This window comes from Patella vulgata, chromosome 3 (genome assembly GCF_932274485.2).
Source record: "Patella vulgata chromosome 3, xgPatVulg1.2, whole genome shotgun sequence".
Lineage (NCBI taxonomy): Eukaryota > Metazoa > Mollusca > Gastropoda > Patellidae > Patella > Patella vulgata.
This window is the reverse complement of record NC_065881.2, coordinates 34,963,897-34,991,269: the sequence shown is the minus strand read 5'-3', so window position 1 is coordinate 34,991,269 and position 27,373 is coordinate 34,963,897. Positions and strand designations below refer to the sequence as shown.

At 36.6% G+C, this 27,373-nt stretch overlaps 1 protein-coding gene and 1 long non-coding RNA gene across 4 annotated transcripts in view; both read right to left on the bottom strand.

Moving 5' to 3' along the window:
* The window catches only part of LOC126816717 (uncharacterized), a 119,217-nt gene extending 92,078 nt beyond the window's left edge, over nt 1-27,139 (bottom strand). The window contains exons 1-4 of one of the 3 annotated variants that reach the window (XR_007678523.2): nt 26,040-26,187; nt 25,599-25,654; nt 24,191-24,274; nt 23,023-23,106 (exon numbers count right to left, since the gene is read on the bottom strand). Coding sequence is in view for 2 of the 3 variants with exons in the window: in XM_050543470.2 (XP_050399427.1) it covers nt 23,023-23,106; nt 24,191-24,274; nt 25,599-25,637 (207 nt within the window). In the remaining variant the exon portion in view is untranslated. Of the gene's footprint in view, nt 1-23,022; nt 23,107-24,190; nt 24,275-25,598; nt 25,655-26,039; nt 26,189-27,037 lie in introns of those variants that run through there. The other 2 variants (XM_050543470.2, XM_050543469.2) reach the window with 2 other exon arrangements.
* LOC130012168 (uncharacterized) lies at nt 78-7,416 on the bottom strand. The gene is made up of 3 exons (XR_008787537.1): nt 2,479-7,416; nt 1,624-1,772; nt 78-662 (listed from the first exon to the last, which is right to left on the bottom strand). It is a non-coding gene; the product is annotated as an uncharacterized LOC130012168 (long non-coding RNA).
* Nucleotides 27,140-27,373: the final 234 nt, after the last annotated feature.

The window sequence follows — 27,373 nt, the reverse complement described above, 5'->3', positions numbered from 1 at the left end:
CAAAAATAGAAGAATGTTTACAAAGAACACATTTTTAATAATTATTGAAATATTTACATAACAAAATTTGAAACTCACGATGGATTATTTTTTACACACTTTCTTGTAATTATATAAAAAAAACAAAAAATATTAGCTCAAGAGGAGCAGCTATTTTTAAATAATTAATTTATAAAAAAATAAGCTGATATATTTACAAAGAAATACAAAAATATGTATGGTCATATCTGATAATTATATAAAATATTCAAACAGTATATTATGAGCTGCGGGATAACTATTTACAAATTGCTAACACAATTTTCAAATTTCAGAAAATGGGAAATGAGCTAGAAGTAGATGGACGAAGGAGACATTCGTTGTCTTTTGCTGAAATAATGCCTTTAATTTTGTTTGATATTTTGGAAGAAGTTGTGAATCAACAGTCAAGCCAATCACCAAATCCAATTCCTGTGACAGATGTGGAGTTATGCCTATATATATGTTGTGGTAACAGACCAGAGAATTGTATTTCTTTACAACCAGTAATTGATTTTTTTTGTCATAATATTCTTCGAAAGATTTCATCAAGGAAGTTGGAACACTAATGTCATAGGCGTAGGTAGTCGAACAGCAGTAGTTAAAAGGCCTTCATTTCACTCCTTTTCAAATTACCCGGTTTACTAAAAACAGATTTACCAAATAGTTAAAGATTCATTATGGGACATTAGATAAAGAGCTGCCAATTCTCACTGTAATTGTTAAAAACTAGATAATGTAAAGGGAAATTTCTGAAAATTTCAGTCAAATTGATCCACTCTGAACCGATAATTTAGCGATTGAATTTTAGGCCTAGCCTCGATCATCATAAATAAAGTCGGTACGATAAAAACATAATCTTGATTATCCATTTTTTGATTTAATCAGTGTTGAGCAGCAGATTGGATTTCAATCCGGCAAATATCGCAGACTAGCGATGACATCGAGGGTTGATTATGGTCTGGATAAGTTAACTAATGTCTAATTAATAATCTAGATAACATTTCAGGCCTAAAGTAAGACCTGCAATAGGCAGATTTAGCTCTTACATAAAGTATGTTTAATTTAATTTTTTCAGGAGTTTAAAGAGTATGGTTTAGAGCCGGGAGTTCTGGATCTTGCCAATGCAATCTGATTAAAACACAGATCCTATTTCGTTTCGTTTTTCATAGTTCAAAATTTCGTTTTACTTGTCTTTACTACACTAGGATCTGGAAAAGTTGTTATATATAACCGACGTTCTGAATGATGTGAAGTGTTACGGGAAGTTTTTGGCGTGAATTTCACGGAAGTGTGGGTAACCCACAAGAAACATCAACGCTGATTGGTTAATCAAATATCTGACGTCATAGAGTCAAACGCCGCTCGTATGACCTCTGAGGCGACCTTCCATTACAACCGGCCAGATCTTTATGTAGTGTAGGCCATCGAAAGTATAATCACAGAGACGACACATGGCATACAGGCAGTTTGTGATGTGACGCCTTGATACTACAGGGAACAGAGTCCTAATAGTCTAATACCCTCCTGTTCTGTCCTGAAGATACGGACAGTATACTGGTTTTAATTCATTCAAAGACTATTATGAAAATGAACAAATCTTACATTAACATCGTGTTCTCTTTCTTGTCGGCTATTTCTGAAGTTGGTTCAGGCTTGGTTGTGGCAATGGTCCCAGCAATCTTTCAGAGGTCAGCCCCACCCAGTGGTCTTTTCCTTCATGATTTGGCTTTAGGTTTAATGCCCGTTTCCACCTAGGGTGATATCACAGACAAGCGTTTCCTTAGAATGTGCCAGAGAAGCCACATAGTAGGCTTAGACCAGTATGGGTAGGAGATGTGAGATCAATAATACGTACGCCTATTCGATTTTGTTTCCATAAATAAAGACACATTGCAGGGTAGCGTCCAAGGTATAATTTCACGGGGTTTGTGTGCGAATGTGCTGTGATCTGCCGAGGCTAAGGTTTATAGATTTGACTGGCATCTGGGCCCAGGGGTCCTATTTCGTTTCGTTTTTCATAGTTCAAAATTTCGTTTTACTTGTCTTTACTACACTAGGATCAGGAAAAGTTGTTATATATAACCGACGTTCTGAATGATGTGAAGTGTTACGGGAAGTTTTTGGCGTGAATTTCACGGAAGTGTGGGTAACCCACAAGAAACATCAACGCTGATTGGTTAATCAAATATCTGACGTCATAGAGTCAAACGCCGCTCGTATGACTTCTGACGCGACCTTCCATTACAACCGGCCAGATCTTTATGTAGTGTAGGCCATCGAAAGTATAATCGCAGAGACGACACATGAATTACAGGCAGTTTGTGATGTGACGCCTTGATACTACAGGGAATAGAGTCCTAATAGTCTAATACCCTCCTGTTCTGTCCTGAAGATACGGACAGTATACTGGTTTTAATTCATTCCAAGAAGACTATTATGAAAATGAATAAATCTTACATTAAAATCGTGTTCTCTTTCTTGTCGGCTATTTCTGAAGTTGGTTCAGGCTTGGTTGTGGCAATGGTCCCAGCAATCTTTCAGAGGTCAGCCCCACCCAGTGGTCTTTTCCTTCATGATTTGGCTTTAGGTTTAATGCCCGTTTCCACCTAGGGTGATATCGTTTCCTTAGAATGTGCCAGAGAAGCCACATAGTATGCTTAGACCTGTATGGGTATGAGATGTGAGATCAATAATACGTACGCCTATTCGATTTTGTTTCCATAAATAAAGACACATTGCCTTTTGCAGGGTAGCGTCCAAGGTATAATTTCACGGGGTTTGTGTGCGAATGTGCTGTGATCTGCCGAGGCTAAGGTTTATAGATTTGACTGGCATCTGGGCCCAGGGGTCTTCACCATAATATACAGCAAGGATAACATGAAGCCATAATGCTTGGCTCCTTTCATTGGTGCAAAAGCCCAGTCAACAATAAAAAATAAAAATGGAAAATTAAAAATTACAAAGGCGGATTCAGAGACCATGGATAAAGGGTGGACACAGGCAACTAATTCGGACTTTGCGAGCACGAAGACCATGCAGGTGGCCTCCCTATTTCCAGTCATATGAAACAAGAATCTGGTGCGTTCCCCACTAGATCTGCCCTTGAATTGCGAAAGAATAGAAACAATATTTTGCGTCTTTTATAAACATAAACAATTAATGTTTTGTTTTTTTTTAAAAATGATGTTTTCCCATGGCAAATAATAAGCTTATAAGAATAGGTTGAATTTAGTTTTTATTGATAACATATTTTTTTTGTTGCAATTTACCTGTATTATTATATATAATAACAGCTTTGTCTGGTTGCCCATTCTTCACGGCTTTCTATGTTCAGTCAACTTATATCAATTAGTCCTTCAATTCTTCCCACCTAATCTGCTCTGTTACCAAATTCACATTTGTTAACGACCATCTCTCCGATATCCCGCTTGTTTGCGCTTCTTAGCAGAATCAATAGACATAATGATCTACTAATAATTACACGCGTGACTTAAATATTACTTCCGACTTGTCAATCGACGGAAAAAATCAACACTTGTCAATCAATGTCGAATGATGATACTGACACCGTTCGTTCGTTCCTGAAGTTTTTAGTCCACTTCCACCATAGGTGATATCGTAGACAAGTATTCACACCGGCGTGTTATAGGCTAGCCTATATATCTGTAAACAATACAAGCAGATTATCCGCGGAAGGACTGTCTATAGAATGCCATTAACCACACGCGGGGGATATCCCGGTGGTGACATTATGGAAAGCTATTCTTAGAACAGGAAGTCAATCAAATTTGGAGCTTATTACCTCCCTTGATAGAAATGGCTCTCAAATGATTTGAAAAGCCTAACGTAAAGCTTTTCAAATGTGACTTGGATTTAAAAATATTTTCGAACCCTCTGGACAAGTAAGGTAGGATTTAATGGATAATTTACACAACAGGTAGGACACTAACACATCTAGTACTTAGAATAGGGCTAGTTTTTATCTTCTGGGGCTGTGTCGGTGAATTAAATATTATTGTATTTAGTATTGTTCGTTTTCGGTCGTCTCCGGTTGCTGCCGGTACTGTTGCGCTCTAGCGTTTGAAAATCAATCTTGTCCAAAGCTATAGTCGCGAATGTCACGATTACAAATTCTATATAATTAGAAAAGACTTGATAAATGAGTTGTAAAATGTAATCCATTAAATACAGTCCTAAAAATCCACCTGTTGTTTTCCAAATGAACCATCCATCCATAGACTTTGAGTCGCCAATATAAAGGAAATATCCTACATCCAGACGGATCGATTCTAATGTAACTCATGGAACAATCCAAAGAAATCTACTTAACTTCGTAATTTTATTCTCTACTTTTGACTGCTGAACGACCCAAACAAACTTGTATCACGCCCGCACAAATAAGGATTTTAAAACAAGACAGGGTTATTGTTGATCTGTCAATCCTTGTCGAAAGCAGATGAGATTTCCGAACATGTCATTAATTTATCCCAAACCAAACAAGCCTTAGACAGTAAATTACAGACATATATGAATTTCGGCGATCAAGTTTTGAATTTTATAGATGAGGCAGAAATAAAACATGAGATAGAACAGTCAGAGGGACTGAAGGAATTGGACTACAGACCATGCTCGAATTTTTGAAGTTGCCGAGCCCAACACCCATTACCACAGACAGCCAGCAAGACCAGGCCAATCTTGTTACAGAACCAGTTATTGGAATCGATCCACAGTCACCTAATTCAAGTAACCAATCTACTTCACCCACCCATAATCCAGTTGATACAACCCCAATCAACTGCCAACTCACCATCTGTTAGTGCTAACCCAATTGCCGTAAACTTGGCACCAGTCAACCTCACACGTGCATCAGTCTCATACCTTAGCCTATCAATCCACATAAGTTTACCCAAACTAGACTTGGAAAAGTTTCGAGGAGATCCATCCACGTGGCAGACGTTCTGGGATTCATTTAGCACAGCCATCCATCATAATGACAATCTTTCAGATATCGATAAGTTTAACTACTTATTTAAAAATGCCTGTTTGGAGGGACCAGCAGCTGTAGCCGTTTCCGGATTAGCCTTGACTTCTCTTAATTATTCTGAAGCAGTTTCTATTTTGCAGAGACGATTTGGTAACCATCACGTGAATTGCGACTAATTATTAGCCGGGAAATATCTGAAGAGGGTTGGAATCTGGACCATTTGATTAAACTCATCGAACATGAATTGTCAGCAAGGGAGAGAACTCAAGATTACACAAGCTCAGCTACCCTTGCAAGACCGCGCCAGTCCACAAACATGCGCATACCCCTGTATAATAACTATTCTACGTCTGCAGCCCTATTTACAACCAACCAATCCCTACCAACTTGTACTTACTGTCATGGACAACATGCATCCAACTCCTGTAAGAATATTACTAATATTCAAGCCAGAAGGGATTTGCGGACAAAGAAAGGGAGATGTTTTATCTGTTTGCGTCGCGATCATTTTAGTCGTAACTGTCCCTCTCGAAGAGTATGCCCCAAATGTAATCAACGTCACCACATTAGCATTTGTTCCAATACAAATGGATCCAATGAAGAACCAGTTCCATAGGAATCCATCAGAAATGTAATTCCAGGAAATGGATTTAAAGCCACTACAAGTATGTTAGCCGATCAGAATCAATCCAAGAGCCACAACCACATCCTATCACAAACAGCTAGAGCTTTGGTGGCAAATCCACATTGCAAGAATAAACCCACCATGACTTGTCGAATGCCATTTGATACTGGAAGCCAGCGGACTTCCATAACCCAAATATTACAAAGAGACTTGAACCTATCCGCTATTGACAGGAAATCCATTAGCATCAAGATTTTTGGGTCTGATGAAGAAATCACTTAGGAAATAGATGTCGTAGAAATTGTAGTCCAAACCAAAGGCGGGCACCTCCAACCAGTGCTAGCCATTAATCTGTCAACCCCCTAAATATTATGATGTAAACCAAATCAAATCTACACACAGTTATTTGAGTTCGTTAACCTTAGCAGATTATCCAGAGCCCGAACCCGGTGGTGCCATTCATATACTCGTGGGTGCAGACCACTACTGGGATTTTGTCACTGAACGAGTGGTATCCAGGGAGCCAGGCCCCACAGCAGTGGAGACGTCTTTAGAGTGGATCTTGTCTGGACCAACCTACACCACTGAGGAAGAACAAAATGAAGATCTCATATTCGTGACTGCTCTCCACATAGGACTAGAGGAACAGCTAAAGCAATTCTGGGATTTAGAAGCTATTGGTGTTAAACAGACCTCCATTTATGAAAAACTCACTCAAACCATAAACTTCAAAGATGGAAGATATGAAGTCAAACTCCCTTGGAAGAAACCACACCCAACCTTGTCTGATAATTACCAAATGTGTTTCAGAAAGCTCAAGAGTTGTTTCCAGAGATTGAAATCTAACCCACCTTTACTTGAAGAATATGACAGAGTCATCCGAGATCAACTAAACCAGGCTATCATAGAAGTGGTCAGCGATGCAACTAAAGACAACTGCTTGGGACTCATCCATCACCTAACACACCATCGAGTTATTCGACAAGACCATTCCACCACCAAAATCCGAATCGTTTATGATGCGTCATCCAAAACTAACTTCACCCCATCATTGAATGATTGCCTTTAAGCAGGAACCTCCTTGAACCCAGAAAATATTCGACATAATCCTCAGGTTTCGATCCCATCGACTAGCCATAACTGGTGACATTGAAAGGGCTTTTCTGGTGATCAGCTTACCTGAAGAAGATAGAGATGTTGTTCGCTTTCTCTGGTATGACAACATTCACAAAGAAGACCCAGAAATCTCAACGCTTCGTTTTACAAGAGTTGTTTTTGGAGTCAGTTCATCACCATTCTCCTCAACGCCACCATCAAATACCATATGGAGCAATTTGAGGATTCCAATCCGGAATTTGTTAAAACCTTTATGAGGGCCATTTATGCTGATGACGTTACAGCTAGCACAGCCAGTGAAGATGAAGCCTTTGAATTGTATAATCTGTCAAAATCAATTCTAGCACAAGGGGGATTTAACTTGAGAAAGTTTCGAACCAATCACCCCACTACCAAATTACATATCGACAACAATGAAACCAATGGTGCCAACCCACAAAAAACTACATGTTCATCACAGGAAGATGGCATAACCTTTGCCAAGACCACCTTGGGGACCTACCACAGATCATGTGACCAATCTTCTACACAACGTATACTTGGTGTTGAATGGAACTATTCCACAGATGAATTTATGTTCAACTTACAAGAAATAGCTCACCCAGCCTAAGTCATGGAACCTACCAAGCGTAACGTGGTCAGTGCTACATCAAAATTCTTTGATCCGTTAGGTTTTATTTCACCATTATCATCAAATTCAAGATACTGTTCTAAGAATTATGCAAGGCATCCTTAGACTGAGATGAACCAATCCAGAAAAGCTTATTAACCCAGTGGAATCAACTTGTCAATTCAATGTCATCCAACACCATAATCACCATTCCCAGATATTAGAAGAAGCTATAGAAGAAAAACCCACAGACATCCCGTTAATGGGATTTTGTGATGCATCCATGCAGGCATACGCAGCAGTGGTTTACACGAGAATCCAAATCAGTACAACCGTCTCCGTCAGATTTGTCGCATCCAATGCTACTACAATATTATTATTATTATTATTACAGCATATTTATAGTGCACCCTTTCATATAACACGTTCAGGGGCACTTTACAAAGTGACAATGTAATCATAAATAAACAACAAGATTATGGAATTGTTAACGATTGTATACAGAGTCAGTTAAAAGCCTCATTAAATAAATGTGTTTTAAGTTGTTTTTTTAAAGAATTTAGAGATGTACAACATCTTAAACTAAATGGTAGATTATTCCATAAAACAGGTGCTTGATACCTAAAAGAGCGCTGGCCATAAGAGACTAGTTGAAAAGTTTTGGGATTTAAAAGTAGTTTATCTGATGTACGTAATGTTAGGTCAGGTGTACAAAGTTCTAAAAGATCTGAGAGGTAAACAGGAGCTAAATTATTTAAACATTTAAAATTAAGTAATAAAATCTTAAAATCAATTCGATATTTAACAGGTAACCAGTGTAAACAAGCCAACAGTGATGTTGATGTCCCCCGCCGAAATCCCAAAATAAATAGATGACACATCAATTAATCGAACATTTATTTTTTTCAAAAGTTTCGAGCAATCAAACTACACACTAAGTTTCATCACTCTCTATCAGATAGAATCAAGATTATCTTGTCCCAAAGCATCGACCAATGAAATTGATTAGCTCTGCTTAGCTTTAGGTTGAAATGTTAATCATTGAATTCAGTCAAGACATTCACCTAATGAACATCTACATCAGGTTTAAACATTCTACCTCAATTAAAAGCTTTTTATGTTCCAAAGTCTTGACCAATCAAATTGCTTATCGCTCCTTATCCCATGCAGAAAATTCGCACAATCGTACTTTGTCAAGGTAATGATATAATGAATCTATATTCAGAGTTTCATCGCTCTCACTTCATTATAACCAAAGTTATCATGCCCCTATAGCATCAATCAATCTGATTGCTTATCTCGGCCTACCGTAAGCAGACAATGTTCATAATCGAACTCCATCACGGGATTTACCTAATGAATGCCTACACCAAGTTTGAACATTCTACCTCAATTAGAAGGAGAGTTATTGTGTTCCAAAGTCTCGACCAATCAAATTGCTTATCGCTCTGCTTACCCTCAGCAGAAAATGTTCATCATCGAACTTAGTCAAGGTATTGATGTAATAAAGCTATACACCAAGTGTCCTCACTCTCACTTATTAGAACTAAAGTTATCGTGTCCCAAAGCATCAACCAATCAGATTGCTTATCTCTGCTTACCATACGCAGAAAATGCTCATCTTCGATATCCATCAAGGCATTGACCCAATAAACACCTACACCAAGTTTGAACATTCTAGTTCAATTAGAAGGAGAGTTATTGTGTTCCAAAATCTTGGCCAATCAAATTGCTTATCGCTCTGCTTACCCTGAGCAGAAAATGCTCATTATCGAACTTAGTCAAGAAATTGATGTTATGAAACTATACATCAAGTTTCATCACTCTCACTTAATTAGAACTAAAGTTATCGTGTCCCAAAGCATCAACCAATCAAATTGCTTATCTCCGCTTACCCTAAGCGGAAAATGCTCATCTTCCAACTCCATCAAGGTATTGACCTAATAAACACCTACACCAAGTGTCAACATTCTAGCTCAATTAGAAAGAGTTATTGTGTCCCAAAAAGTGTGACGGGCAGACAGGCGGACGGATGGACAGACGGACGAACCCATTTTAATAGTCCCCTGATTTCTTCAAAAGTCGGGGGACAATTATATAAAACAGGAGTTATATGTGGTCACATTTCTTAGTTAAAGTAATACATCTAGCTGCAGTATTCTGTACTTTTTGTAATTTATCTGTAAGCTTTAAAGGTAAACCAACTAAAAAGTGAATTAATGTTAGCTAATCGAGAAGTGACCAGGGAATTAACAAGTGACTTAGTGGCCTCTACAGTTACACATTTACGTATTTTACCTATATTTCTGATATTAAAATAGCACAATTTACAAATATTATTTACTTGAGCTCCCATAAGCATAAAACTATCAAAGATTGCACCAATATTACGAGCAGAATAAGATGAAAATATATCACAATTACAACAGGGGGGTTATCGTGTGCAAATTTACTTAATTGATGCCTTGAGCCTAATAACAAATATTCGGTTTTATCATCATTCAATTTTAGAAAGTTCTTTGACATCCATTTTCTAATTTCACTAATACAGTTTTCAAGTTGATATTTTGATAAATTGAAAGTAGATGAACAATTGGGTGTAAATGAAATATATAATTGAGTATCATCGGCATACAAATGAAATCTGAGACCATATTTTCTGACAATACCCAGATTAGAACTGCTCTCAGCACTCATATTATCCAGACTGATAGTTAGTATTCAGAATGCCTTAGAATTTGAGATCAACATCGACCATATATCCTGTTACACTGATTCCAGGGTCGCCTTCTGTTGGATTTTGCACCAAACAAAGGAGTGGAAACAATTTGTGTAAAATAGGGTGAATGAAATCAGAACTCTCACGCCAATTAAAGTATGGAACCACATCCCAGCCAAAGAAAATTCAGCAGACCCCCCCCCCCCTCTAGAGGAGTAGTTGTTTGAACTCCATAGCAGTAACCTATGGAAGGAATTACCTGTATGGTTAAGCCAGCCTCAAGTTCAACCTAGTCCAGTATGTTTGGACGAACCCATAGCAGAATGTCTAGCTGAAATGAAACTAAAACCAAGAGAAATCTTCTCAACTACCTCAAGCTCGTTAGTAAAAACTAATCAAATTCCGCCATCCATTGCCAACGTTATTGATGTAACAAGGTATAGTTCCTTCACCAAACTCATCCGAGTAACTGTCTGGGTATTCAGATTTGTCAATTATCTGAAGTCAGCTACCAAATCTCCACCAGCCATGATAACCACAGCAGAGATCACCAAATCAGAAATTATTTGGATAAGAAAATCACAGAATGGAATAGCTACTCATAAGAATTGCGAGCCCTGGAAGAAACAGTTTGGCATCTATCAGGATGAAGATCAACTCTTTCGATGGCAGGGAAGAATAGCCAATGCCAAAATTCCAGAGTCAACTAAGCATCCAGTTTTACTTAGGATCACCAACTAACCAAGTCCATAGTCCAACAAGCCCACATCCGAGTGTGCCACGAGGGAGTCAAGTCAACCTTAACTGAGTTAAGATCCATATATTGGCTGATTACAGGACGCCAATACGTTCGTACAATAGTCAATCAATGTAAAATGTAAAATCCGTCGCAGATTGGATTGAAAGCCCCTCAAGCCTATGGTACAACCACCACTACCAGAATTTCGAGTTCAGCAGTCCCATCACTTACTCATGTCGGATTAGATTTCGCCGGGCCTTTATTCATCAAAACCAATCACCAAGCTTCATCACCTAAGACATGGATATGTAATAGTTATTAGCACACTTTCCTCGGTGTATCGGTGAATATCAGGACAGTTTTGGTCGATGGGCCCAGTCGAGGGTCCAAGCCGAGGCGAAGCGGCGCCCGATCAAAACTGTCCTGATATTCACCGATACACCGAAGAAAGGTGCTTATAAGTTACTTACATCACATTTCTATCGAGTATTGTGAAGCAAAATGTGAAAAATAGTATTTATTATCGAGTCGTTTCAACCGAAAAGTGACAAATACTTTCTGCTCTTTCATTTATCCCTTTCTGAGTCTCACGTTACATTTCATGGTAGAATGATTTCGCAGTGGAGACGACCTGAGTAGTATTTACACGTGCGTAAAACAATCACGTGTTTGTTTAGACCACATCGTCAAAACAACTTGTCCATGGCGTAGAGGACTGCGATATTATTAAATATAGTGTAAAGGAAATGCGAAACGTGGGTCATTCCTGGTGAAAGTATGCATCGGCGGATGGTTCATCCATTGAAATTTATTTGTAATAAAGTTTATGACTTTCTAGGCGTTTTTTTTATCTTGCTTATTTTCAATGCCTGTGAAATGTCCAGCAAGAGAACTGCGCCTTCTATCATCACAATTAATTAAAATAATTATTCAATATTCCAATTTATATATTTTACATATTATAAATCAAACCAAATTATGAAATAGGTGCCAATTGATATGTATAATAATTGATTTTTGTAATATGTTGTTATGTTAATTTAATGTCATTGTATATGTTTTTGAACTGCCATGTAGTTCCCCTCGGTTTGTTTTGTTACTATGATTTTGACTAGTTGTTTCATGTACATTATCCTTGTGCATTGCATTGAGCCATCGTTATCAATTGCGATCTGGGTCGGACTAAACGTCCGCTACTTATTGCTTGATAGGTATCTAAAACAGTATAATGGTATCCATGTATCAGAAATGAACAGTACTCTTTCTGTATATTTCTGATACACGGATACTTTTAAGCATGTATTGAAAATAAACAGGACAGTTTTATCAAAGGTTGCCAGTGGCAACGAGTAGAAGTGGAATGTAAGTTTTTACCCGTGTTGTGTTACTAGGACAGTGCACCTAGAACTTGTTCCAGATTTAACGACATCAACTTTCCACAGATGTTTCCAACCTTGTACCTCAAGACGTGGAGTACCACACCACTTTTTATCGGATAATGCCAAAACTTTCATCGAATTAAACAACATATTCAGCAATCCAGATATATCAAGTTATTTTAACCCCAAGCATGTGAAATGGTCATTCAACTTAGAGAAGGCTCCGTATAGAGGGGAAATCTTTGAACGTTTAATCCAGTCAACAAAGAGATGCCTTTAGAGAGTACTTGGGAAGCCCCAGCTCACATACGAAGAGCTCACAACAGTATTGTGTGAAGTCGTAGCTATACCTAACTGCACTCACTTGTGTATCAGGTGAAGATTTTGATGCACCTCATAACTGGTCATCGTATTATGAATCTACCAGATTTCCACTACCAAGATGTCAATGAATGAAGATTTCACACTAACCCACGAAGGCACGACCAAGAGATTGGCTTATTTGTCCAATCTACTACAACATTTTTGGAATAGGTGGAGTCGTGAATACTTACTGGAACTAAGAGCATCACATATCAACGAAGGAGATACAACAAACCGTTAAGCCAGGGGATGTTGTGTTAGTGTCTAATGGGAACTTACCTAGGGGTCAATGGAAGCTAGGTCGAGTGGTGAATCTGCTACCAAGCCGAGATAACGTAATGCGAGGCGCAGTCATTCGAACAACTACACATTCCAGAAAACCAGTAACCCTCAACCGGCCATTTCAACTTTTGTTCCCAGTAGAACTATCAAACTCGGACTGTCAAACTGATTTAACCCAGGAGCAACAACCAGAATCCCCAACTACATCTTCCAACGATAATTCAACCAATAACCAAACTTATCAATCTATCGAAAGATCCAACAACCAAGCTGTTCGCCCTAAACGAAGGGCAGCGGTAGTAGCAGACAATAGAAGACAGTTGTAGTTACCAGACCTAGTGTAGTGTAGAGACTTAAAATGTTCAAATTTTATGATTACATTTTATGGACAGTAACTAGTGAACCAGTGACATTCGTATTTCAATTTTTCATTTGATTGAGTATAGAAGATGTAATTGTGATGCCCATCGTGTCATGTAGTCACATTCTCCTCCAGTCTTCAGGGGGGGGGGGGGGGGGTGTCGGTGAATTAGATATTATTGTATTGTTCGTTTTCGGTCGTCTCCGGTTGCTGTCGGTACTGTTGCTCTCTAGCGTTTGAAAATCAATCTTGTCCCAAAGCTATAGTCGCGACTGTCACGATTACAAATTCTATATAATTAGAACAGACCTGATAAATGAGTTGTAAAGTGTGTCCATTAATAACAGTCCTACAAATCCACGTGTTTTTTTCCAAATGAACCATCCATCCATAGACTTTGAGTCGCCAATATAAAAGAAATATCCTACAAGCTGTCAAACCAGCAAGAGTGACATTGTCCCTTTAAGTAATTATCAGAAAATCATTAGAATTTGTTTGGCCCATGATAACGTTTACTATACAAAACACTTAATATCATGGGTTTATCTGTTCAAGTTATCAAAAATCATTGAAAATCAATATTCTTGTTCGTCTCAAGACCTTAAACTCTGTGTATTGAAACGATTATATATAGGCGTAAACACGGTGTATAAATGTAAAATCAATCAGATGATAACTATGGTCTACGAACATCCACAAGATTTTTCAAACGTGATGAAGGGCCATTACTCTGGCAGTAATTATCAGAAATCGTTGAAAATCATTAGGCTTCTTCGCCCGATGACCAAAAACACTGACGACAATATACAATCACATTTCAATGTGGGTGTACAAAAAGCACGATTTTTCGTAAATTCGGGGCCGTTATCCAGGAAGTTACAGTCTGATATGCGCAAAAAGCGAAAAGAACCAAGATCGTTGAGACATACACATATATTTTAAGTTTCATCAAAATCGAATAACAATTGTGACTTCTAGAGGGACCACAACCTTGGTATGGCATACTTTTACACTATTTGCGTACAAGGAGTCGCCATTTGTCAGGCCGTTTTGGTCCGATTTTCACGAAATTGGAACCCAACCGTCATTAGAGTGTAACAGTGATAAATTTAAACACGTTTTCTAAAATTGGATAAAAATGTGACCTCTACAGGGTCCACGTGCTAAAAACGTAATTGTTCGTAAAATCAGGCGCCATAATCCAGGAAGTTGCGGTCCGATATGAGCAAATATCAAAAGGAACTACTATCGTTGGATTATAAACATACATCTCAAGTTTGATCAAAATCGGATAAAAATTGTGACCTCTATAGGGTCCACAACCTTGATATACCATATTTTCTAGAGTGTCTACAACCTTGGTATTACAAACTTTTACACTATATGCGTACAAGGAGCTGCATTTTGTCCAGCAGTTTCGGTTAGATTTTTTACGAAATTCGAACAAAACCTTCATTGATGTGTAACGGTGATATAAACATTTTCATGTGGACGTATATTGTCGTCGCCCCTGTCCGTCCGGACGTCCGTCCACAATTTGTTTGTGGAAACTCTACAGGTCACAATTCTTATCCAATTTTGACGAAACTTGAAATATAGGTTTATCTCCAAAAGATCTTTGGCCCCTGTTTGTACGAAAAATCACATTTTTAGCTTGTGGACCCTATAGAGGTCACAATTTTTATCCGATTTTGTTGAAACTTAAAATGTAAGTTGATAACCCAAAGATCTCGGATCCTTTCAATATTCGCCCATATCGGACGTAACTTCCTGAATTATGGCCCCTGGTTGTACGAAAAATCGCGTTTTTAGCTTGTGGCCCCTATAGAGGTCATAATTTTTATTCGATTTGAAAAACGGTATTATTATATCACCGTTACACCTTAAGGATGGCCGAGTTCGAATTTCGTGAAAATCGGTCCAAAATTGACAGACAAAATGGCCGCCGTTCGTTCTCAAATAGCGTAAAAATATGGTATATCAAGGTTGTGGACCCTATAGAGGTCACAATTTTTATCCGATTTTGTTGAAACTTGAAATGTAAGTTTATAACCCAAAGATCTCGGTTCCTGTCGATATTCGCGCATATCGGACCGTAACTTCCTGAAAAATAGCCCCTGATTGTACGAAAAATCGCGTTTTTAGCTTGTGGCCCCTATAGTCCAAAATTGACAGACAAAATGGCCGCCGTTCGTTCTCAAATAGCGTAAAAATATGGTATATCAAGGTTGTGGACCCTATAGAGGTCACAATTTTTATCCGATTTTGTTGAAACTTGAAATGTAAGTTTATAACCCAAAGATCTCGTTTTCTTTCGATATTCGCGCATATCGGACCGTAACTTCCTGACAAATAGCCCCTGATTGTACGAAAAATCGCGTTTTTAGCTTGTGGACCCTATAGAGGTCATAATTTTTATCCGATTTGAAAAACGGTATTATTATATCACCGTTACACCTTAAGGATGACTGAGTTCGAATTTCGTGACAATCGGTCCAAAATTGACAGACAAAATGGTCGCCGTTCGTTGTCAAATAGCGTAAAAATATGGTATATCAAGGTTGTGGACCCTATAGAGGTCACAATTTTTATCCGATTTTGTTGAAACTTGAAATGTAAGTTTATAACCCAACGATCTCGGTTCCTTTCGATATTCGCGCATATCGGACCGTAACTTCCTGAAAAATAGCCCCTGATTGTACGAAAAATCGCGTTTTTAGCTTGTGGACCCTATAGAGGTCATAATTTTTATCCGATTTGAAAAACGGTATTATTATATCACCGTTACACCTTAAGGATGACTGAGTTCGAATTTCGTGAAAATCGGTCCAAAATTGACAGACAAAATGGTCGCCGTTCGTTGTCAAATAGCGTAAAAATATGGTATATCAAGGTTGTGGACCCTATAGAGGTCACAATTTTTATCCGATTTTGTTGAAACTTGAAATGTAAGTTTATAACCCAAAGATCTCGGTTCTTTTCGATATTTGCGCATATCGAATTGTAATTTCCTGAATTATGGCCCTTGATTGTAGGAAAAATCACTTTATTTTTAGCTTGTTCTCTATCCATCTCTCGAAAATGTGGGCGTATCCTGCCTGGCAGCCGCTGGTTAAAATTGAATACATTTGTTTACATTTGGGTTTTTGATAAAACTTTCGAACAAAACCTTCATTGATGTGTAATGGTGATATATTTAAACAGTTTTTAAAATTGAATACAAATTATGACTTCTAGTAGGTTCCCAAGCTAAAAAATGCGATTTTTCGAACAATCAGGGGCCATAATCCAGGAGGTTACGTTCGGATATGGGCGATTATCGAAAGGAGCAAAGATCTTTGTGATATAAACATAAATTTAAAGTTTCATCAATAATCGGATAAAAATTGCCGCCTCTAGAGGGTCCATCTTGATATACCATATTTTTACATTTGCGTACGAGGGGCGGCCATTTTGTCCGGCAGTTTTGGTCCGATTTTCACGATATTCAAACTCAACCAACGGTGATATAGTCACACGGTTTATTAAAATCGGATAAAAATTGTTACCTCTAGATGGACCACAAGCTACTCAAATAGTTTAAACATCTGATATATCAAGGTTGTGGACCGTCTAGAGGTCACAATTCTGATCCAATTTTGATGAAACTTGAAAGGCATGTTTATACGCCAAAGATATTGGCTCCTTTCGATATTCGCACATATCGGATCGCAACTTCCTGAATTATGGCCTCTGATTGTACGAGAAATCGTGTTTTTAGCTTGTGACACTCTAGAGATCACAATTTAACCCGCTGACTTATGGCCCCTGATTTTACGAAAAATCGCGTTTTTAGCTTGTGCTCCCTGTAGATGTCACAATTATTATCCGATTTAGAAAAAAAACGTTTGAATATATCACTGTTACACCGCAATGTCGGTTGAGTTCGTATTTCGTGAAAATTGAACCAAAACTGCAGGAAAAAATGGCCACCCCTCGTATGCAAATAGTGTAAACATCTGGAATATCAAGGTTGTGGACCCTTTAGAGGTCACAATTTTCATCTGATGTTGACGAAACTTGAAATACATGTTTACAACCCAAAGATCTTGGTTCCTTTCGATATTCGCAGATATAGGATCATAACTTCCTGAATTATGGCCACTGATTGTACGAGAAATCGTGTTTTTAGCTTGTGACACTCTAGAGATCACAATGTAACCCGACTTCGATGAAAATTGAAATTTATGTTTATATCACAAAGATCTTGGTTTCTTTTGATAATCGCGCATATCCGAACGTAACTTCCTGGATTGTTCGAAAAATCGCATTTTTTGCTTGGGAACCTACTCGAAGTCATAATTTGTATTCAATTTTAAAAACTGTTTAAATATATCACCATTACACATCAATGAAGGTTTTGTTCGAAAGTTTTATCAAAAACCCAAATGTAAACAAATGTTATGTGCAACTTTTAAAAACCCCGAATCTTTTCCGAGACAAAAGGCGTTTTTGTGAACCGATTAGATTAGACCGATTAGCTATTATACGCATTTGTGAACCAAGTTGATTATGCTAATCGTTACATTTGTGAGACGATTTAACTCAACTGATTAGGCAAATCGACCTAATCGTCCCAGGAGGTGTTTAGGCGATTAGATTTGACGTTTTCAAAATGGCGGAATGTTCGACATCGTAAGTAATTTTTAATGCTTATTGTTGTTTTTCTCCATAAAAAATGTTTTCTTAAAACGCATTTGATGTGTTTAAAGTAGCTAAGTCTCTAACTCAATATCATCCAAAATCTTCAACATTGAAAACACGATTTATTTGTCAAATTATATCAACCTTCATGTTGTGATCTTAACGGGAAAAGATGGGCTTTTGATATCCAATATTTAAGACAAAATAAACATCGTGTACCATAATGCGCTTCATCCCTAGTTGTATCAAGAGACTCGAGGGACGAGGCTAGACACATTGCACCAAATCAAACGGCTTATGTAAACTGGAATAACCAGACGCTAGAAATTTGCACTCGCTTGAGAATGCTGGCTTATTTCGCCGAACATAACGGATTTGAAATTGGAGTAAAAACGGAAACCATTGAATGTAAATCAGTTTATATACATTCATATTACAGTATTATATGCATTGCGACCCACTTTTGTCAATTTCTAGGTCCCAAATGTTAGCGATTTAGCTCCTTTAATGTTAACTTTATAGTCCACAAGAATGTTAGATCACCTCTGGCTCTAAGCAATTTTAGGCCCTCTGGGTGCCAGCAGTGTCACTGTAATCTGTAGGTAACTTGGACTACACGTGAAACACACGCCCCCCTCGTCATGTTAGCAGAGACAATTTTTTTTTCTGATCGGTGTCCGTGATGGCAGCCATCTTACCAAATCGTAATTATCAAATTTCACATTTTAGGACCATAGCTAATCAAATCGAAATCATACCAAATCGTACTAGCAAATCAAAACCTAATCTAATCGACTCACAAAAACGCCTAAAGGTTATCTCACAGTTTTCAATTTCGAATATTCGTCTATGACTTCTATCGTTCAAAAATTGAAAACACGTTGTTTATGGGTCAATTTTTGTTATTTTTCAAAATTTTCAAATTTGACTTACATTTTTGGATACCTGAAGTCTATCCGATTGAAGTAATATAATTTCATCCAGAGTTATCGCCCTTTATTTTTCGAATTTTCTGCCCATTTTCCAACCCTTATATTTTTTTTAAAGGATTAATCGATGTTTCTGAAACTCCTGGAACATAAAGCCATATGGTCAAACCGTTGGATAAAGCAAACCGGAAATAGTTGTAATCTCCGACATTTTAAAAAATAAACCCCGCGAAACATGGATGTTTTTAGGAAAAACGCGACTTCTGCGTCCGATATCAACGGATTAAACAAATTAAGATATTGTTGTGTGGTACGAAAATTGGACTGTCCTATGATACCCAAGTCATATGAATATTAGTATCAGGAAACAAAAAATAAAATATAACACACTTAAAATCAAGTTTTCAGATTTGGAGCGTTTTTGGACGCCTTTATCACGAAAACTTAACCTACGATTATTTTTTAACTTTCTCTATTGAGAGTCCCTTTGGTAGTATGTGCATGAAGCCATCCAATAAGACTTTGAAATAACTGGAATAGGGACTGGAAATCGAAAAATCGTGAAATTTTGGAAAATGCTCTATTATTTTTTAATTTAAACAGATTTATTTTTAAAAAGTTATACATTCAGATAGCTGACCTAATTAAGATTCTAACGATGTGTAATATGTATTGAGTTATTGAAATTTAATTTTCGATATTCTGACATTTTTGTATTTTTGGCACTTTTGAACATAGGATTTCTCAGGGGAATTTTATCATTATAGAGCCCTGCTACCATTCAAGTTCCCAAACCGGTTGTTAAAACTATCCCGACAATGATTCGTATACCCGAAGTAGTCCAAAAAACGAAAAACAGTTAGCGGACGAAAACAATTAAAGTGTCATTTGATAGTCCCATAGATGGACTATCATATGGCATATAAAGGATACGAAATAAATTATGGTACGCCGAAAATCTAGTATTTTCCGTTTTGGAGCCTTTTGGGGCGCCTTTCTCGAAAACGACACCTACGATTTTTCTTAAACTTTTCTTACTCAAGAGTCCTCTCGCTGGTTTTAGGGTGTGAATCCAAAAATAAAAGCATTGAAATAATATAAGTGGTCCAAAAAGGGCCCCAATCTTTGAAAAAAGTTGAAAAATCGTTAAATTATTGAAAATCTGATCTAGTTATCTTTTGGTTTCTCAAAACCACTCAATGGACGTTTCTGACACTTCTGGTACAGGAAGTTAAGTATTCAAACAACTTGTTTAACCTATCTCGACAATAATCCCAAAACCGGAAGTAGTAGACAAAATTCTGATATTTTAAATAACCCGTCAAATGTAAAAAAAAAATGTGGGGCTCTTGCGAAAAACGTGATTACTACGCCAGATTTCACCTGATCAAAACAACTAAAATGTAGTTGGATAACCCGAATAATGGACGGTCTTATGACATCCAAATGTTACAAATTCGATGGTTTGGCAATAGATTATGGGACGCCGAAAATCTAGCATTTTCATTTATGGAGCCTAATCAGACGCTTCTTTATCTCAAAAAATAATATTATTTCTTTCTGAAACTACTGTTACTGAGGGTCCTATCGGTGTTCTAGGGTTTTGAATCCAAATGTAAAAGCCTCCATATGATATAAAAGGTCCAAAAAGGACCTCAATCTTTGAAAAAAAAAGTCGAAAAATACTCTTCTAATTTTCTTCTTTTTTTTCTAAAATGCTCAATGGATGTTTCTGAAACTTCTGGTACAAGAAGTTAAGTTCCCATGCCACTTTTTAATCTATCCCAACAAGGATCTGTAAACCGGAAGTAGTCGAAAAAATATCCGATATTTTGAAAAAACAGTAAAAAATAGGTCTCTTGTGAAAATCACGATTTCTACGTCGGGTGTCACTAAATCAAAACAAATAAAGTATCGTTTGTTAGCACAATGAATTGGCTATTGTATTACACTCTTCCTGTCTGATTCCCGAAAACCGGTTCAGTGCTGCTTGTAGGTCTAGTTATTATCATTATTACAACATATTTCTAGTGCGCCCTTTCATGTAACTAAACGTGTTCAGGTGCACTTTACAAAGTGGCAATGTCATCATAAAACAAAAAAGACGAAAAAATAAAGAAACAAGTTAGGAGATCGTGTTACTTACCATGTACATGTAGTTAAGCTAAGATAGTATAGCCTACGCTTGACTCAAAATAATTAATAGCCTACTTCCAATATAATGTCGACATGTTGCCAAGACGACCAGAAAATGATTCCTACAAAAGGGCTAACACACGGAACCTCACTTTTTAACTGTTTACTTTCAAACCATCAAAACTCCACTAAAATAGTTCTATTGGACCCCAAAATCAAATTTGATGAAATGAGAGACTATAAATCGAATGGGAATATATACTCAACAAAAAAAAAGTAGGGGATATTGAAATGCAAATACCTATGCAGGTTGTGATATAATAAATAGTCATGGACACATGACATGCTTTGAGAGTATGTTCACAGATGAAGAACTTATCGCCCCAACAGAACCACTGAGCTGCGTCTGCGACACGCAATAGCGCCATACGCATGGGAGGGGTTGATGAAAACTGCCGCTTGCTGGTTTATCCTATCCATGTTTGCTTTCTTATCGGTTCTTGCATAAGATTTACTGTTTAGCGTATCTTTGCTTTAGTGTGTTACGTTTAATTTGATCGGGAGACTTGTTCGTCGACGTCAACGTCAACCGATAACACTGCAAGAATTTGCCGTGGCACTGCAAGAGGAGTGGGTCAGATTGCCCCAAATCGTGATTGAACGGTTGATTAGGAGCATGCCACGACGAATTGCTGAATGTCTGAGGATTGGTGGAGCAATTAATCATTATTAAACATACATTATGCAAGAGCTAAATCTGATTATTGCAAGTCTTTATTTAGGCTTCAGATGTCATAGAAATTATAAATTAGATCTTTATTTACACAACAAGCACAAAATCAACTCTGTAGACCCACGGATTGCTTGGATTCTGCTTGGATTTAAACAGGATTTCATTGATTGATTAAATTTTTAAATGGCGTCGTAAGCGGAGATTAACCGTTACGTTGACGTCATACTCCCGGAGATTTTAGATCGAGGCTGAATGATAGAGTGAACGAAGCAAGGCCGCTGTTGAGGGACGACGCATGTCAGTCAATTTGATTGAAAGTTCGATATATACGGCCTTGATATTATGTTTAGTTGTGGTTAAAATGAGAGTTTGGAAGTCGGTATTATACGCACTTTTGTTACTTGCGTTTACAGAAAAATTATGGAAATTGATAAACATCGCAGCTCACATCACCCCAGTTGAATTGCAGCCCCATTGGATCACTGTTTCCTATTAGTATGTGTCTGCTTCGGGAGATACGTAGGCCTACCACTTTTACCAGTACCAGTTACTTACAGTACAAGAGTACACGCAGGCTAATAAGAAGTCGGCTATAATTATGCCTCATTGATTTGGTCCATTCCTTTCAAACTTTCGCTTCTTATCTATATATTAAAAGTCTTATTTTTAATTTGTAGTAAAAATAAATGTGATACGAATTGAATTGCAACCCCGTCTCAAACCGGATAGGCTAACGGTACCACAACCATTGAAAACGTTACTTAATAATCGAGATTATGTAGGTAGAGTTAACGCCTGTCAATCAAACGATCGACCATTCTCGGAGACGGTGAAGTGAGAGTTGACTCTATTTCTAGTCAAAAATTACAATGGTGATAACTTTGTTCAGAATAAATTAATTTGACTGAAATTTTCAATATATTCTTCTTTCATCATCTATTTTTACACTGTTATAGCAAGAATGGCCAACTCTCTATTAAAATCTTCCATAATGTATCTTTAAGACAAAAATTAAAAATGTCCATTTTCACTTTTGACGGTGTATATCTTTGCAGGTGAAATGGGACCGTCAGATAAGCCGCCCACATGAACTGTTTATTTTCATGTGTAGGCAATTGGCCTGTTATTAACATACACTGGTTACCTCTAATAAAAACAGCAGTGCATTTCCGCAGTTTTGTATTGTTTCTGAATATCCCCTACTTTTTTTGAAGAGTATATTACCGAACTCGGTTTGCCTGATTTCCTTTAAAAACCTCTATTTCTAATAAGTAAAGCGAGGAATCAATATATTTTGCCAATCAATAGGGCGAATATGTGAGTAAGTAGGACTATATATTACTGATGTATTTCTGTCGAATGTAGAACCAGCTTCTGCTCGAAAGCTTGTAGGACTTCCTCTCGGTGATCCATGTGGAGACCATAGCTGTAATTGGGATTCATATAAAAAGTAGACCGTAAAATAAAAATACATAATCTTATGCAATTCAAAAAGCTAAATACGTTCAGAATGGAGCAGTATTTAACGCCTTGACCATACTTCACACATTTTAAACCAATCATTGTTTTTCCATGGTGCCTGCTACGACAGTGACGTTTTTCTAGGGCAACAGCAGTTCTGTGTCTTCCTTTTTCTATATAAATGTTAAGTGATTGTTACACATGGCACGCATTCCTCGTTAATCCACCCCCTGTCGAGTGGGGTGGAAAGTTATGCTTTTATTTCGGCTAACAAATCGATTATATCGTAGGATATGACAACCTATGTATTAAACAATTTACCTTTGACAGTACTGACCACTGCATATCTAATTTATATTGTGAGTAGGCAATGACCTATATAATCATTATTTATACATGGTCTTTAAACAATACTACAAATTATTTACTGTCCCTATATTATAGAGATTATAAATCATGAAGTAAAGTATAGATAAACTATATTTGGGCCCAAATCTAATTTGAAAAGACAATAAAAAGATTGATTCACTAATCAGTCTGGTCTTAAATATCGTCGTATTGTCAAATAAATGATAAATGTTATAACATTGTCGCTTACTTTAGTGTATGAAATTATTAGTCGGAAGTCTAAGTAAAAAACAGAGTGCATGGTGTGTATTTGTCGTTTCTTTTTCATATTTCATGTTGTTTCCTTTAAAGTACAGTAATGTGCAACAATAAGAGTTCAATTTGTCTCTCTTTGATCTTTATTTCATACACCATGCTTTCATACAATGCAGTGTGGTATTGTAATTGTTGTGTACTTTTTGCGTAATTTCTAATATTGCGCTACTTAAATAATGATTCCGAAGAATGAAAAAAAGAGGCGCTTGGGCCAGACTGATTTTTTAAATTTTCACGGTGTTTATTTGCTAAAGTTCGACCTAAAGATGTCAGAACATTGTTAATGAAGTTATTAGATGTTAACTCCTCAAATTATAGTCCAACAGAAAATAAAAGTGGTACAAAATAAAAGTCTAATTATAATTATTCTGTGTGTTTGTACTTACCTCTTGGGCATATTTATCATATCTACCAAATTTATCATTAGCAAACAAAGGTATAGGTGAAACATCTCGTCGTGCTTGGTGATCCTGAAGGATAAAGATATCAATTCTAAAGGATTTTTGAGAAAAGAAAATAAATTCGACCATTTTATGCCTGAAACTTTATTAATGTCCATGTATCCTGGAATCTGTATTCAAATGTGATTATTCTTGATTTCATTAAATTTGATGTGCGGATTTAAAATCTTAGGTCCAAGGACCACGCGAGAGACGAAAGGTAAACCCATGTGTTAAAATACATACTCTGTGTAAGATGACTGACCATTACAAGTTCAAATGCTTTCTATATGTGACGTCACATCACACGGCTTCCATAGCACGCGCATTGTTTACATAGAGCGTGGTAACTAAATTAGTCCGGCCAGAGTGGTGTCTTTTACTCATTTTATATACCCATTTACACTAAATAGGAAATATTTTTATCCAGATATCTTCAAACACATTTATTTCTTTTTCTAATACTTCAAAAAAAAAATGCTCTAGAATTTAATTTGCAGAAAGAAAAAAGTTAATATTGCGAGCTAATTAACCCGCACCGATATGATCCCTCTAGCGGCCTAGCGAATATTTACTGCTGATCAATGTGCGATTATACCTGCAGACAGTGTAGGCCAAAATTGGTAAATAAATCGTGTTCCGATCAATATTTCAAAACTAAAATTAAATCGAAAATATTTGTCTCATCTGTAATCTAAATAATGCATGCACCAGATCAACTTAAATAGAATTGGTTCTCCCTGGTCTTGACTTAAGTGTGAATATATTTTATCACCAAATAATACAGTAGATATCGCTTGTGTGATAAATTTCATAATCTACTACGATATCTCCTTAGGAGATATCGCTTTACATGAATTTGATTGGTCAATCAAACGGAACTACTGGTGTTTTTTTATTTTCAAAGAACAGTTCATTATTTATTAAAAGTAACTTCTTTCTTATTAAAAAGGAACTATTTTTATTTAATTGACCTTGATGGAAACACTGGGTCAATATAAAGGACTTTGCAATAGTTGAATTGCTGTCAAAAAAATGATGTATCACTACGCCATAATGTAATCAGGTTCAGTAAAAAAGTGAAATCTATAGCAAAGAATTACATTTATTTATTTGTGCATGTAAGAAGGGATTGGGTGATAGATAAAATCTCCTACTCGTCTTTTTTGATATCAAAAAAAGACGAGCAGGAGATTCTCTTTATATAAAACCAAGCAACACCCACCTTGAATGTATAACCAAATTAATTAGTTTACACATATTTAGATTTAAAAGGGTCGTCAGATTAAAATAAAACTAGATACTAAACAAATCTAAACTATATTAAAACTGTGATCTTTGAATCCCAACTTACATAGTAACAGGAGTTATATCGTGGAGTGTAGTGGGCCATACTTTTTTATATTTTATCTGAAACAGGAAATCATATTTCAAAACAAGTTCACATAACATTGTATTTGCAACTTGGGGCACATTATTTCGGGTCAAATAATATCATTGGTGGTATTATTATGCATGTAATAATATTTTCAATTTAATTGACCTGTATGTTTAAAATGATATCTTTGTTAACATTCTGACATGACATGGAGATTTAACTTTAAAATTAAATACATGTACTTTTCTTTTACTTTTAAAATAATAAAAATAAAATTTTAATTCAGAGAGGCTAACATATTCGGAAGTAACAATATTGCTATAGATTGCACATCCGAATTTATACATAATACGTACGTTTTCAAAAGTTTATAGATTAAGATATTGTCAATATAACCCAAGAACGAATTCTACTCACCTGGATTCATTCGATTTTTAAAAATACCCTTTTATTCTCATAGAATCTGCTGACCTGTGTTTTAAACCGAGCATTCAAATCATATTCCCTTATCAATATGGCGACTTTGTTGATAGGTAGTAGTTACCTAGTCGACTAGGTTCTATTTTCATATATTGCCTTTTCAATAAATAACGGGCCACGTTCACAACAACACCATTCACAAATTCACTATATAGATTGGCTTATCCAAAACTATTCTTTATTATCATGTACATATAGAAAGCCATTCGAGATATCTATTATATTTAACGCGTACAAATAGTTAAAGGTATCTATACTAAGTGTACTAAGTAGGGTTTAATTTGTGGCATGAGTTATCTTATCTAAAAGAATTTAAAGAGGACAAATAGCATTCATATATAAACATGTTGGTAAAGTTCTTACATGTAAATACACAATTTATTCTATAATTTTATTTCATATTGGACGTGTTTCTACAGCTTGCATTAATACAATTTTAGTACAATTCGCCATTATACTTGTGCTGGTAATAATTATGTGGTTTTAAGTCTCTGTATAATAAACTTTGAAAGTTTCTAGAAGTCGTTAGGTACACACGGTAGAAACTGTATAAGACCCTTTCCTATTAAGATTTCCGTGATATCCTTTCAGAAGCTCATATTAAATTTATAGTAAATCAATCATACGTAAAGGAATTATAGATCAATATTGATTTTACTGGCTATTGATTATAAAATATAACACGTTCGTTCATTTCATCACGTCAATTTAAAGACATATAAATTGAAATACTATATACACTGTAGAGGTTATTTCAGTACTCTAAATTTCAGTAATTTCAGTTCTGTTTAATATATTGAAGTGGTAAAAAAATTGGGTGTTAAAGGATATCCTCTTACGTTAATGATGTCCCTGCCACCATTTATTTCGAGGTATTAAATGTATGTTACGATAAGACATCGGATTGGAGGTCTCTGGAATACAAAATAGCTCACCTTTTATAAACATAAGGTTAATGAAACACTTATACAAATATAGAATCCCACGCTTTAGAAAAGTGGACACCCGTCATCCGCTCCTCTCCTTTGGTGCCCATATTAGACCAATATGTTCAAATCCAGGGTAGCTTCTGTGCAACTGCCCAATCAGACAAGGGAAGCACCTGGCCAATTTTCCGGGAGACGTACATGACTCATGCACATATCCTCTTTATAAGGAGTAGGACGTTAAACCCCATTTCATTTCATTTCATTTCTTTATAAGGAACGTGTGGGGTTTAAGTTTGGGAGAGATGTCACCCGGGGTTCCTAGGAAGACACCAACTGGCGCTC